At 35.6% G+C, this 14,571-nt stretch overlaps 1 protein-coding gene across 1 annotated transcript in view; it reads left to right on the plus strand.

Annotated features, from left to right (window-relative positions):
* Positions 1-675: 675 nt before the first annotated feature.
* arfgef3 (ARFGEF family member 3) overlaps positions 676-14,571 on the plus strand; it is a 75,258-nt gene continuing 61,362 nt past the window's right edge. The window contains exons 1-10 of the mRNA XM_058795543.1: positions 676-1,057; positions 2,267-2,322; positions 2,722-2,799; positions 3,866-3,997; positions 4,315-4,383; positions 10,156-10,278; positions 10,529-10,574; positions 11,087-11,171; positions 12,110-12,214; positions 14,176-14,503. Of these exons, the coding sequence (XP_058651526.1) occupies positions 973-1,057; positions 2,267-2,322; positions 2,722-2,799; positions 3,866-3,997; positions 4,315-4,383; positions 10,156-10,278; positions 10,529-10,574; positions 11,087-11,171; positions 12,110-12,214; positions 14,176-14,503 (1,107 nt within the window). The 5' untranslated portion in view covers positions 676-972. The remainder of the gene's footprint in view (positions 1,058-2,266; positions 2,323-2,721; positions 2,800-3,865; positions 3,998-4,314; positions 4,384-10,155; positions 10,279-10,528; positions 10,575-11,086; positions 11,172-12,109; positions 12,215-14,175; positions 14,504-14,571) is intronic.

Raw genomic sequence — 14,571 nt, forward strand, 5'->3', positions numbered from 1 at the left:
ATGTGAGCAGAAAAAGACAAAAACTATTAAAACTACTTTTTGTTTTACTGTCAAACTTACACGCGTTTCCGTGTTTCTTTTATTCAATTTGTTTTCTTTTTTTTTTAAATTTGCTAATAAAATAAGATAAAAGGAAAATAAAGACTCTGAACGTATAGACGGCCAAATTACTCAAAATTAAATCATTAAATAAATGTTGAGATATATAAATAAATCATTAAATACATAATTTGATAATGAAATACAGAAATAAATGCTTTTATTTATTCATATATATGAATAATATATATATATATATATTTCATTCATTCATTTATTTATTTATATATTTCAACATTTATTTAATGATTTAAATTTGAGTAATTTTAATTTAAGCAATTTGGCCCTCCATATGAACGTGGCAACAATGTAAAAATAATCGAATCGAACTTCACTCCCATTTAATAAATCCAGCGGAGAAAATAAAATGTTTATTACACTTGTACTATGGCGAAAGATTACTTCATAAATATGTATCAGATTTTGCTTGGCATCCTTCCAAGGTGAAAGTCATAGCATATTAATTAGATAATGGTGACGCTGCGTTATTTCCCTCCAAGAAGGAAGGCGTGGCTTATGAATATTAAATAGTAATCCTTAGTCATAGTAGTTTTCGTAATTTAATATTCGCGGACGGGAAGTCGCTGGACTCAAGGCTGCGCACCCACATTACAAATCAGACGCTTGCACTAGAAAGCAGTCAAAAGCCTAGATGTCCACTTTAATTTTGTCGAAACCTTTATATTGTTTGCAGTGTTACTAAATACCAGCGGCTTCCCCGCTTATAATAATAACTGACGTACAGTGCGACGTATCAGTGTCGTTACAGTGAATCATCTTTACTGTAGGGATGCTGAGCCTGAGGCAGGAGGCCTGAAACCATCATTTCTACCCCACGCACTAACATAACATTTCTCAGTCATCTTCAGCGCAATGGAGGAGCTTCTCCGAAAGCTTCAGAAGGAGGCATCGGGCAGTAAACACAAAGCGATCCGGGACTCCTGCGGCGTCGCGTGCGGTAAGAGGATGCACCTGTCTGTGTACAGCCTGTTAGGAATAAAGCAATTAGGATTAAAAATCGAGGGACGCGAGTTCAACATATTTAAACGATGTTTTAATGTTTGACAACAACAACATAAGTGTACTGTCAGAGCACATGCGTGCGCGCCTTTCACGGATGTTTATTTAAGACCAGAATCCTAATATAACAGCTGTTACAGTAGATGTGTTCTCGCAGATAGATATTCGTCTCCTGAACATCGCGAAGAGTGAAATGTAAACACGAAAAAAAAAATGAAATCGTTTTATTTCCAGTGGGCATTCATGCAATGAGTATATTGCCATGAGAACTTGGGTTTATTGCATGCGTGCATTTGAAGAGTGTGTTTGTTTGAATATTATAGTGTTGAATGGTTTGGCTTTAAACCTCCTTATTTTCAAAATGCATACTGAAAAAAGCCCTACGACCATGTTAATAGTATGTTCTGGACATGTAACACGGTAACACCTTGGAATATTATCAAGTATAGCCGTTCATGAATATGATTATCATACAGTATAAAATTAGCATGACTTTTCCACGAAGGCATGGTAACGCCAGAGTATTTTTAAATGACTTTTCATAAGAAAGCTTCTGTTTTAATGGTTAATTAAAATTTTTTAATGGGTACTTCATGTTTATTTTCTTGGTAATTAAGAGATTTTTTTTTCACCTAAGTTGTTTACATTCAAGATGATTCAGTAAGGTATAAACTAAAAGCAACAGCAGCAATATTGTTAGTACTAGTTTTACTAATTTCAGTGTATTTGTTGTGATCATTAATATAACAAGTATTTAAAAGTGTTGTAGATGTTCTAGGCTTGTTCTTGTTCTGTCGTCTTGTATTGTGTTCAAACTAATAGGCTTTTAGTGGATGGGCAAAAGCGTCTCTAATTCCGCACCACACTATAGTTTAAGATGATGTAGAGCTTCGAGACCTCAGCTGACCCTCAGCGTTTCTGCATTGCACATCGCACACACTGTCAGTCATGCTGTGCCAACAAATGAGGGGGTCAAAACTGATGCTGTGCTGGGTAACTCTGGCTCATTTTACAGGATCAATGAATAGCTCAGATGTTCATTTGTTAGCAGTTGTGTTTGTACCATTTAGGTGTTTTTTTATATCTGTTTTCTAATTTTGAAATATTATACAACTTTTTTTTTTCTAATTTTCCTGCTTTTGTGCAGAGACCCTTCAGGCTCAGAATGGTTCAGTTAAAATACCACCATCTAAACTCAGGCAAGTGTTTTGATTCTGAATACAATGTTTGTATTTCTTGAACATGCATTCTCAGATCTCCATAATCCATGAAAATCAATAGGCAGGCACTTTTATTAAGTTTTGCATTGCATTCGTTATTTTTAAACTTTTCGTTTACACAGTGAAAATGCATTAAAGTAGTAAAATGACTAAATATTCTAATTCCATAAGTATTTTCATGACTATAATAACTTTGAAATGGGTTATTTACTATCTTAGGTTCATTTATATTTATTCATAGATCAGATGCTTTTATCCAGATGATCTCTGAATCATCAGAGGGAGTAACAGTGACATAAGAAAGTGCTTCAATGCAAAGTCTTCATGAGTCGGATCTTTCATGTTCTGGTGTGTTAAGTGTGAACTATTTTTGTGCAGAGAGAAGTGTTTATTCCCTCTTCAGTTGGCACTGGAGTCCAAAAACGCTAAACTGGCTCAGACTGCCCTCACCGGAATGCAGGTGTGCGTTTTACTAAACACTATACATTTTTTAAAAGACATACATTTCACAGACACAAACATGGTTTAGGTACACTCAAGATAAAGCAGACCCCATATATTTTTGCTCTGCTTTATTCAATGGTGTTTGCTAAACCAGGCAAAGCATGATAGACTTGTAACTCGTTTTGCAGTGTTTTGGCAATGGACATAAATGGACCATATCTTGGCACCAGAATATTTTACAGACTCTTTTGTATTTGGCCAGAAAGCAATTTCCCACCCTACCAACTGCACAGCAATGCTCTAGCAACCACATAGATCACCTCAGCAACTGCACAGCAACATAATAACCACTCAGAAACTACAGAGCAACGCTGAAAAAAAAAAAAAAATCTTTAAGGCAGAAATCTGGCAGCTATGTCTGTCTGAGCTTTACTGTAAAAAATATAGCAATATTTAAAGTTTTATAGATTGAGCTTAAATTTACAGTGAAAACATTTCATTAACTGAAATGATGGCAATATACCAAATTACAAAAAATTACTGGGTTTTACCTTTATAAAACACCATCATGGTAACACACACGGAAACACATGAAATAAATAATTTAAGACCAAAAAAATAAATATATATATATTATCCATCCATGGAAAAACCATCAAATGTGAAGTGTCACACACATTTTTTGGAAATGCCAATTGTGTTTTCACTGTAATTGATAAGTTGACTTTTTTTTTAAAAAACTGTACGTTTAACAGTATTGTACATTCATTTTAGATAATTAGATTCAGTTTTTCACTGAATAGAGCAAGGTAACTTACCATAACAGGTTTTTATTGCATTCACAGCATTTTTGCAGTCTTTTATGTTTAAATTAGTAGTTCTTTATACAGTGAGTGCCTAGCATTGTGGTGGCAAGTTTTGAAACTGCTCACATTTTTTCAGAGAATGTAAACATAAATTTGACATATTTACAATTCAGCTTACAGTCATCATGGCAAGGTGACCAATGTTCAGTTTTTTTAATGTGATGTGATAGTTCATGCTCAGCAATTTGCGTGTTTTTGGTCCTGTGGCATTGACAGAAGATCCTTTGCGAGGAGTGCTTTGTTGCTGTGGAAACAGAGGTTCCAGAGAAGCAGCTGTTGGGTCAGATCCTGGAGGCCATCAGGGTGACGCCCACCCTACATGAAGACCTGCAGGTCGAGGTCATGAAGGTCCGTGCTCGTCTGAACCCTCATCCTCAGTGTGCGAGTTCACAAATGTCTGCTCTGTCAGAAGTGGTTTGTGGAGAAAATGTTTAGTCAGAGTCAAAAATAATGTGCTGCATCTAGCAGGCTTAATCAATTCAGTGTCTGCATCCGTGGTGTAATTGGATGGATTTGCAGAATTGCAGGCACACATGCGTCCCTAGACACCCTGTGTTCCTGATCTCCTGTTTCTAACACAGAAGTGTTAAATCATTTTCAGTAGAGGTGCTGCCAAGCAGCTGTTATATTGAATGGCTAATGTTTTGTAGTTCTTTGTGTTGTAGGTCCTGCTTTGTGTCACCTACTCCTCTACCTTTGAGATCAATGGCCGCAACATCTTAAGAATTGCTGAGGTGAGACATGCTTTATTGATAAAACTGACAGAATGAGAATGAGAAGTGAATCTGGCAACCCTCTCATTAAAGTCCTTGTCAAAGGGCATCTATTCTTAAAGACTGCTGTGCTATAATGAGGACGATGCGGTGATTTGGTAAGTATCACAGGTTATATATGTATGTTTTTATGCTCGCATGAGGTGGTTTTTCAGGCAATTCGAAAGAGGAATATTTTGCAAAACTGCTATGGAAATTTTTTTTCACATTTTCAGGTCACATGACGTACGTAAAAAGTCATATGATCATTCTTCAATGTACTACAACCTCCAAGTAACACTTAATACGTGGCCGCTCTCAACTATAATGGGGTTTCCTTGCCATTAATGCTTAGACAATTTATACTGCACACATCCAGTCCATCACCATGCCTCATAAAATTACGTTTTAGTCGCATAACATTGTCGCAATACTTTTTTTATCGACATTTATAAAATATCACTAAAGTTTTGTGCAAATCTGCAATGGAATCACAGCTACTATCGTTTTATATTATAAAAATGAAACAATATATTACTATAGTATTAATTCTATTATACTGGGAAATGAAAGTCATAACAGATTTTAACTGATAATAAGAATAATTTTGTTTTACAGAACAAGAGCAAAATTACAATGCTAATATTCACGGATGTCTTCATTTCTTTGCTTTCAAAATTTAAAAACTTGATTTATCAAAGTATAGTTCTTATTACAAATTTGAGAAGATGTTTATTATGTGTTGCGTTTTCAAATGCACATTATAAGCAAATCAAACTCACAGCACCGCAGAGGCTGTGTTTGTATGGACCGGCGGTAACTGTGAAAACACCAGACCAAGAGTCGATTGCATATAAAAAGAAAACAGTGTCTGGGTGCTTCGCAAGTTCGCATCTTTGTCGCCTTTTCAACCTCATAGTGTGAGAGGAGCTGTATATGAGTTCACTTGTTGCTTCACACCACTGTTTTTTTTTTCTGCTGAGGGATTGTCATTTCATGGGAAATCTTAGATATGCATCGTGCAGATTTTATTCATTATGCAAATTGTATTTGCACAAACAAAAAGAGTTGCATGCTAAGATCCCACTGTGTCTGTGTATATCGCGTTCCTCCCCCTCCTTCGCATTTTTAACTTTGTTATCTTGCCCCTGGTTGGCCATAAACAGCTCATAAAAGCACATCATGATGTGTAAATGGGTCTGGTTGTGCCAGACTTCTCTTATTTTCACACAGGACTGTTCCAAAGAGCCCCAGAGAGCAGGCCATAAACAATGAGGCAAAAGCAAGCCCTTTCTGACAGAGCATGCCCAGTCATACGGCAGACCCATTAAGTATTTAGACGCTTACAATGCCTTAATGTTGCTGCGCTTGATAACAGCATGTCAAAGCAAGTGGTTTTCAATTGACAAGAAGTAGTTCACTAGACTCTGCTCTTTTGATTTTGTGTAAGGCAAATGTTTTTGTTAGGCGTTGAGGTTCTCAGAATGGCACAACCCCTCTCCCTGACATCTCACTTCCATCACGAAACTGATTTTCCTAGCCTCCAACAGTGTGTCATTCGTTGCTATGGTTACAGGTAAGAGTGGTCGCAGATGCCACGTCTTTTAGATCCTTTTTCCATGACCAAGCGCGGCAGATGCTCTGTGGTCAGTCATTCTGTTTGCGTAATGGAAGATTCCATTTCAGAGTCACTTTGTTGAGGCCTAACAGAGATGTAGCAACACAAACTCATCACAGAGCAGGATTACTATTTTAATACTAACAATCAATCAAATCTGTTACATTCAAACAAAAATGTTTTATGTTTTCATCAAAGAACTCCAGTTGCCTCTCTTTCTTTATGAGATAAGGAACCATTATTTATAGAGCACAACAAGAGTGAAGGCCGACTATTTCAGTGCCCTTGTGTGTCTGCAAGCTCTTCTACACTCTTAAGAATAAAGGTTTTTGGTCCCACTTTATATTAGGTGGCCTTAACTACTATGTACTTACATTTTAAATTAATCATTTGGTACAGTGCACTTATTGTGTACATGCATGTTTTTACATTGTACTTATATTTTTAAAAATACCTATATGTAATTACATCTGTAATTAATTTCTGTAATTACATTTATAATTACACTGTTGACCCATCCCTTACACCTTAACCCACCCTTAAACCTACCCATCCCACCAAACCTGTCCCTAGCCTACCCGCATCCCACCTCAATAGCAGAAAAAGTGTTTTGCAATACAATGTGAACACAATAAGTGCATTGTACTTACTTTTTAAGTAGTTAAGGCCACCTAATATAAAGTGTGACCAGGTTTTTTATTGGCATCCATGGAAACTTTTCATTCCACAAAAGGTACTTTGGATTATTAAAATGTTCTTCACACAAAGAAAAAATGGTTCTAAAAGGTTCTTTGGGGAAGCAATTTTATTTTTAATTTATTTTATTTTTAAGAGTGTATGGTGACAGCAGATCGTTCTTTAGCATTATGGGTAGTGTAGTTTTTCACTGGGAATTTTGCCAGAAGTTTCTCTATAGAGACAAAGATTTGGGATTTATATGCTGTCGTTCAAAAGTTTGGGATCAGTAAGATTTTTAGTTTTCTATTTTCACTTACTTTAAAATATAATTTATTGCTGTGAAGCAAAGCTTAATTTTCAGCATCATTACTCCAGTCTTCAGTTTAATATTTTTGGGGTCTGTGGTACTTTTTTTTTTTTTTTTTCAGGATTCTTTAATAAATAAAACGTTAAAGAGAACAGTGTTTATTCAAAATAACTTTTGTGTTACAATAAACACTACTATTCAAATGTTTGGAGTCAGTAATTTTTCTTTGTTTTTTTTTTTTTTTTTTTAAAGAAATTCATACTTTATTCAGCAAGCATGTGTTAAATGGTTAAAAAGTGATATTAAAGACTTTACTATTTTGACTAAATGCTGTTCTTTTTAACTCTATTCATCAAAGAATCAAAGAAAAAAGTATCATCAAAAACAGGGCCCCTGCTGGCCAAATGGGTGCCCTAAGCAGAATTGTATTGTTGTGCCCCCTCTGTCAAATATTATGGAAGTAAAAAAATAAATAAAACATATAGGGATCAAAATAGAACTTTAATAAAATATAAAAGTAAATGGTAACACTTTATTTTAGAGTCTCTTAACTAATTGTTTATTAGCATGCATATTACAAGAGTATTAGCCAGTTGTTAGCACTAATTAAGTACATATTAATGCCTTATTCTACATCCTTAATCCTATCCAATACCTAAACTTAACAACTACCGCACTAACTATTAATAAGCAGCAAATTAGGAATTTATTGAGGGAAAATTCGTAGTTACTGAATAAGTGTTCCCTATTCTAAAGTGTTACCAAGTAAATAAATAAATAAATTGTAATTAATTTTATATTATTTACAAATTACAATTGTAGCTCTAGACATTTACCTACAGCTACGGTTTACAGTTGTCTGATTGATTTTATAGTCTCAAGCACTCAGAAATCACGCAAAAGAAAATCGAGCACTTTCATTACGATAAAACCAAGGGCTGTGATGTCCATATGTTTTTGTTGAAAAAATTATAGAGGCTGTGTCATCTATCGCAAAAAGGTGGCCAAAAATGAAAGATTAAGTGGATGTTTGAATTAGCCTAAATGTTTGGTCAGTAGCCTATTAAACAAGGATTTGATCTCCTGTAAGTTTAACAGCAGCAATTACCAGGCCTTTGGCTCCCTTTACAGGCATTTGTAATAGGCTAATATGTAGGCATAATGTACACAAATTGTTCATTTTGTATTACATTATGTATTTTAACAGTGTTATTCAATGAAACCATATAATTATTATTTAACCGATCATTATTGCCTCGTTTTTATATAATGCATTTTAAGTAATTTTAAAGGCTGTTGTTGGCTTAGGTCTGTTTTATAACCACAAATATTATATATATATATATATATATATATTAACCTAATACTTCTTTGTAAACTATTAGGCTATTTGAAGTAACAATACCATGGTTAATTTCTGGTTACCATGGCTACAAAACCATGATTTTTGGTTTTATTTGTTTGAAACCATGCCTAATTTTCGTAAGGGAACATGGAAACTAAGAGAGAATATTAGACGCGTTGCTGGTGGTTAAATTATTACCGACATTAAAACGCGTTATTAACATCAACAGCCAAAAAAAAGTTTTACAGGATTATGAATGTACCTGAAACATCTTTTTTCTTTTTCTTTTCTCGGCGCTGGATTGTGATTGCTCACGGGTATAGTAGTCCATAAATTATGATCATTTGCATACAGCCGCAAACATGAGGTGTGAGCGGGCGCAGGAATGGCGCGTCACCAGTGCTTTAATGCATTCACCTTTTTTTAATGATATATATGTTCATGTTTATATTTTTATTTATGTATATGTATATGCTAATTTTAATATTAATATAGAACAATTTTTTTTTTCTTCAACTGGGATGGTGCCCCCCTGGGAGATGGTGCCCTACGCAAACTGCGTACTCTGCATATAGGGAGCGGCGGTACTGATCAAAAATATTAAGCAGGACAAGTTTTAACATTGATAATAAATCAGCACATTCGAGTGATTTCTGAAAGTTCATGTGACACTGAAGGCTAGAGTAATGGCTGATGAAAATTCAACTCTGTGTCACAGAAATAAATGATATTTTAAAGTATATTAAAATAGGAAATCAATATTAGACGTAGCAATAATACTTCAATATTACCATTTTATTCTGTATTTTTAATTAAATAAGTACAGCCTTGTTGAGCATAAGAGACTCCACATAAAACATAAAAAATCTTACTGATCCCAAACTTTTGAAAGGCAGTGTACTTGTTAGAACCCTAATGTTGTGTCTATTGCAGCTTTTTAGAATGTCTCAAATTTCAATTCACTATGCCCTTGTTTTTAGGTCAGATCTTTGCCTGCAGTTACAGCTGTGAGTCTGTTTAGGTCAATTTCTATTTCTATTAGCAATTTCAGGCAAAGCAATGTTTATGCATTCTGTAGAAACGACTGGATCATGCCTGATAAAGACTGCTTGTAAACAGCAATTATTAAGTCATTCCATGGATGCCCAATTGCTTTCAAGTTGGCCTTTTTTGGTTATAAACCACTTTCTAATCCACAATTTTTCTTGCATTTTACACTGCAATGCCGTCCTCTAAGTTCTGTGCATGGAAATTTTTTTTTTTTTTTTTTTTTCCCTTAAAAGACCATTACATTTGATTTTTTTTTTTTTTATCTCTCGTGACACAGTTTTCAATAAAAGATGTCTTGCTTTTTCTTTGTGTGAGACAGATTTATGAAATGTATTTTAGGTGTGTAATTTCTGTGGTACTAGTAGCTCCGAACAGAATTGCAAAAATAACTTTGGTTGTGTCAGAAGTTGACTTATCAATCCACTCAAGCTTTCATGTGTATTCATATCTCGTAAAATATGATTGTTCTGACAGGGCTTGAAGGCAGAGATGGTCCTCTCCGCATATTTAACTGGGCAAAGATAAAGTAACGTTGCAAACTACAGACTTTACTATCAAACCAGTTTGCATAGTCTTACCAGTTCACAAATGTGATTGTAAAATGCTAGTGTTATATTTTTGAAGTTGTCTCACTTTTGGCTTGTAAAATATCTACAATGATTTAACATGAGAATGGAACCTTTTGTTGTTGCAGCAAAACAAATGCAGTTTGTTGTGGTGGATTTTAGCATTTGTTTCATCTTTGTGTGTTTTCAGGTGTGTATTGAGACATACATATCGAGTTGTCATCAACGCAGTATCAACACAGCAGTCAGGGCCACCCTCAGTCAGATTCTTGGAGACCTCACCCTACAACTACGCCATAGACAAGAAAACACAGTGAGTCATGTTTCGTGAGAGAGCTTTATTAAACACAAGCACAAGTCTATAATCTCTTATTACGCAACTCTCTGAAATACGCTAATGTGATTGGTCAAGGGTGGCATTCTATAGTTTTTTTTTTTTGTTGTTTTTTTTCTGCAAAAGTTTCCCTTGTGACTATTTAGATTTAATTTTTAGACTTCTCATACATTTGTAGGATGTTAAGAATGAACTGATGTTATGAAAGTGTCTGGTTGGGTTTTTACAGGGTGTTGATGGGGAGGAACGTTGCATACCTGTCCACCAGCGCAAAGGTACGCTGAATCGATAAGCCGTGAAAACATGTTTACGTTTGCCAGGCAAAGACAGGGTTTTCCGCATGACTCATCCGTCAAGCTTGTTATACAAGCTGTATAATTTTCCACAACCATTTTCATAGCTCAACTAGTATATCTCGTTCACTGATGATAGCAGCTGTCACTGATCTTGGCTCTGTTCTAAAATCTGCATACTAGGTATCTGTAAGTTCCCAGCCTTTTTCTGAGAGGTCATATTCCTCATGTGCATGTTGCTAAGATGATCACGGTATTCTAATAAGCATAAAAATACATCACAGATGAGATAAGCAGCTTGTTATGTGCAGTTCTTTAATGTTTCACATACAGAGTCTGATTTATAATTAATATTCACAAAAAATATTTTGAGTGCAATAAGGAAGAGAGCATGTGATTGAGGTTTTTACGTCCACCAAGGGTATCGTTCAGTTGCTTGCTTTCAGTTTTTAATTGCCAATTATTGTAAGTGACGTATATATTCATGTTTTCAGATTTGTCTCCCACTACCGATGCACTGTATGAAGATGTTGTTATGGTGCTCACTGTTTTCTGTGACAAACTGGAGTCTGTCTCCAAGTAAGCTTTACATATCTTCAACTTGTTTTTGGGTTGTTATTATTAGACTAATATTATTAGCGGTGTTTGCTCACATTACCGTAGCTCCTACTCACAGTATAATAGCAAAATTGTAACCCAGGGGTGTACAATCCTGCTTCTAGAGGGACACTGTCTTGCCGTTTTTTATTAAGTATTGCAGAAACGTCTGACAGACGGTATGAATGATGCCCCAAATCACATGTATTGCTGAGGAGAGATGTGCTAATACTTTTCTAATCTGTTTTTACAATTTTTTTTTTTTAATTGATGAATAAAAAATGGCATAGAAATCCCATTTACTTGGAGGATAAGTATTAGCATTGTGACAGTGAGTTTCAAACACCTCACATATAAAGTGTAGAATACAGTATAGTTAATTCTGACTTTGAGCGAGAACTCAAAAAGTCAATCTGTTCTACCCTTTATCAGAATATGCCTGCTTCCTTACTATATAGCAGGGGTAGGCAACGTCGGTCCTGGAGTGCCGCTGTCCTGTAGAGTTTAGCTCCAACCCTAATCAAACACACCTGAACAAACTAATCAAGGTCTTCAGAATTACTAGGGCTACAGGCAGGTAAGGTTTTTTCAGGGTTGGAGCTAAACTCTGCAGGACATTGGCACTCCAGGACCGACCAAGATTCTAAAGTAAGCATCCAGTGGACACTTTAGTATCCCGTGAAGCCACAGGAGAGGAGTTGTGAATGGGAGTAAAGTGATGCATAGGTCACATGACCAACATGGTGGATGTAGTATGTCTGGATTTCATTCATATTGCACACATTCATACTATAAAGAACATATTTTTAATAGACATGAAGTTCGTTCCTCATAAATTTTTTTTTTACCTACTCAGTATGTGATTTCAGATGTGTATCTAGTGTTTTAATGTGTGTGTGTGTGTGTGTGTGTTTCTTTAGTGAAAACCAGCTGCTGCAGCTGTTGTACCTGGAGTGTATTTTGTCTATGCTGAGCAGCTGTCCTCCCACAATGCACCTGCATCGTAATTTCACTGACCTCATCTGGTGAGACATGTCTTTGTTCTCTTTGCACATTTAAATCAAGGGTCTCTGCACTTTATGTAGTTAAAAGTATATAAGTTATGCACAAGTATTATTGATTTTCAATTAATTTGCAATTGTGTTAAATTACAGTTTTTTTTTTAAATTGATGAGACACTAAAAGTGATACTTGAGGCCCACTTAGAGGAACCATTCTGTCATATACCTAATCTTTAGATCAAGGCTGCAAAACTATAAGCACATTACATGCCTTAAACTCAGTTTGATATTGTAAAACAAACTTTTTGCAAAACTCTAAACACAGTTCTCTACATGACACACATCATTCGAAACTAACAGCTCTTGTTTAATTTGGGAAACACTGCCATCTTTAAGCCACACTCATTTACACTTATACATTCACTTAGTAATCAAAACTTTTTTTTTTTTTTAGAAAGAAATAATTTTTACCCCCTTGCATTTCTCTTTACATTGTATCTATATTGTACAAAGTGCTTTATAAATAAAGCTGACTTTCTAACTTGGCTTATATGCATATTAAGCATGTGTGTGTACACACTGAATATGCATCTGTGTTGTGTGTATATATATATATATATATATACACACTGAACATGCAGACAAGCCAAGTCAGAAAGTCAACTTTATTTCTAAAGTGCTTTATACAATATAGATTGTTTCACAGCAGCTTCACAATAGTATCAAATTCACATTCTGCTGTAAAGCAGGAGAGTAGTGTTTTACATTTTTCACATCTGTGTGTAGTTTGGTGTGTATGTGGCTAATTATTTTATGTTTGTGTGTAGAGTTACTATGCAAAAATACCATTTTTAGAAGAGTTAAAACAGTTTTCAAAGAAGTGTTTGCTTTTTGCAAGATGTGCGTGACGTTTTGAGAAATGGAGCCATAGTTTCAAAAACTGTTTGTAAGCATTTTGAAAAAACTTTAACATATTAAATTGACAGTCTTCAAAACCATACATTTTACCATGTGATTGCAAGTGTAAATAAATGACGACTTAAAGGGATAGTTCACCCAGAAATGAAAATTCTGTCGTTAATTACTCACCCTCATGTCATTCCGAACCGTAAGACCTTTGTTTATTTTCGGAACACAAATTCAGATATTTTTGATGAAATCTGAAAGCTTTCTGATCCTCCATAGACAGCAAGGGAACTGCCACTATTGAGGCACAGAAACGTAGCAAGGGCACTGTTAAAATAGCCCACGTGACATCAGTGGTTCAACCGTAATTTTACAAAGCTTCGAGAATACTTTTTGTGCACAAAGAAAACACAAAGAACTTTATTCAACAATTTTTTTTTCTCTCCCGGGACTGTCCTATGCCATTATCGAGCATACCACAACACACGCACATGCTTTCTTCTGCTCAGAAACAAGGCCCCGCACATGATTTTTCTACGTTAGCAGAAACGTTCTCAATGTCCCATGGACTATTTTAACGATGTCCTTACTACGTTTCTGGACCTTGAATGTGGTAATATTCATTGCTATCTATGGAGGGTCAGAAAGCTCTTAGATTTCATCAAAAATATCTTAATTTGTGTTCAGAAAATGAACGAAGGTCTTACGGGTTTGGAACAACATCAGGGTGAATAATTAATGACAGAATTTTCATTTTGGGGTGAACTAACCCTTTAATGTGTAAGTAAAGTGATCTTACACCATGACAAATGAGGCAAAACAACAATTACATGTAAACATATGTATGTAGACATTATTCATTAGCTAAAACTTTATGAACTTAAAGTATCCTCCACCATACTTCAGTGGGAACCTTGATATTTCCGAAGTATGTCCAAAAAAAATAAAAAATTACCATTGTACAAATACATGTATTTCTTTAAAGCGCATAATCTCAATCTGTGTTACTTTGGTCTTATTATGATTCCGGAGGAACATGCTGCAATTATACATCATCAGTGTGTACTGTCTACACACAGGAAGCAGTTGTGTCCAACTCTGGTGGTGATTATGGGAAACCCAGCGAGTGATAAAACAATCACCTCTGCCCATGGTGGGCAATCCCAGGACTCAGACGCAGCACTGGGGACAGCGGTCTTGGATCAAGGCCGGGGTTCTGGCTGCTCATCGAGTGCTCCCGTCATGATTGGGCCAGTTGTTCGCACCATCTGCTATGTGGCAGCAGAGTTAGTCCGTCTGGTGAGCTGTGTCGAGTCCATGAAGCCTGTTTTGCAGTCCCTGTACCACCGTACTCTGCTCTACCCACCGCCCCAGCACAGAGTGGAGGCCATCAAGATTATGAAAGAGGTAACGTCTTCACACTTAGTACACACACACACACACACAGTGTATTCTACTTACACACTATGTCATAC

Source organism: Onychostoma macrolepis, chromosome 13 (assembly GCF_012432095.1).
Source record: "Onychostoma macrolepis isolate SWU-2019 chromosome 13, ASM1243209v1, whole genome shotgun sequence".
Lineage (NCBI taxonomy): Eukaryota > Metazoa > Chordata > Actinopteri > Cypriniformes > Cyprinidae > Onychostoma > Onychostoma macrolepis.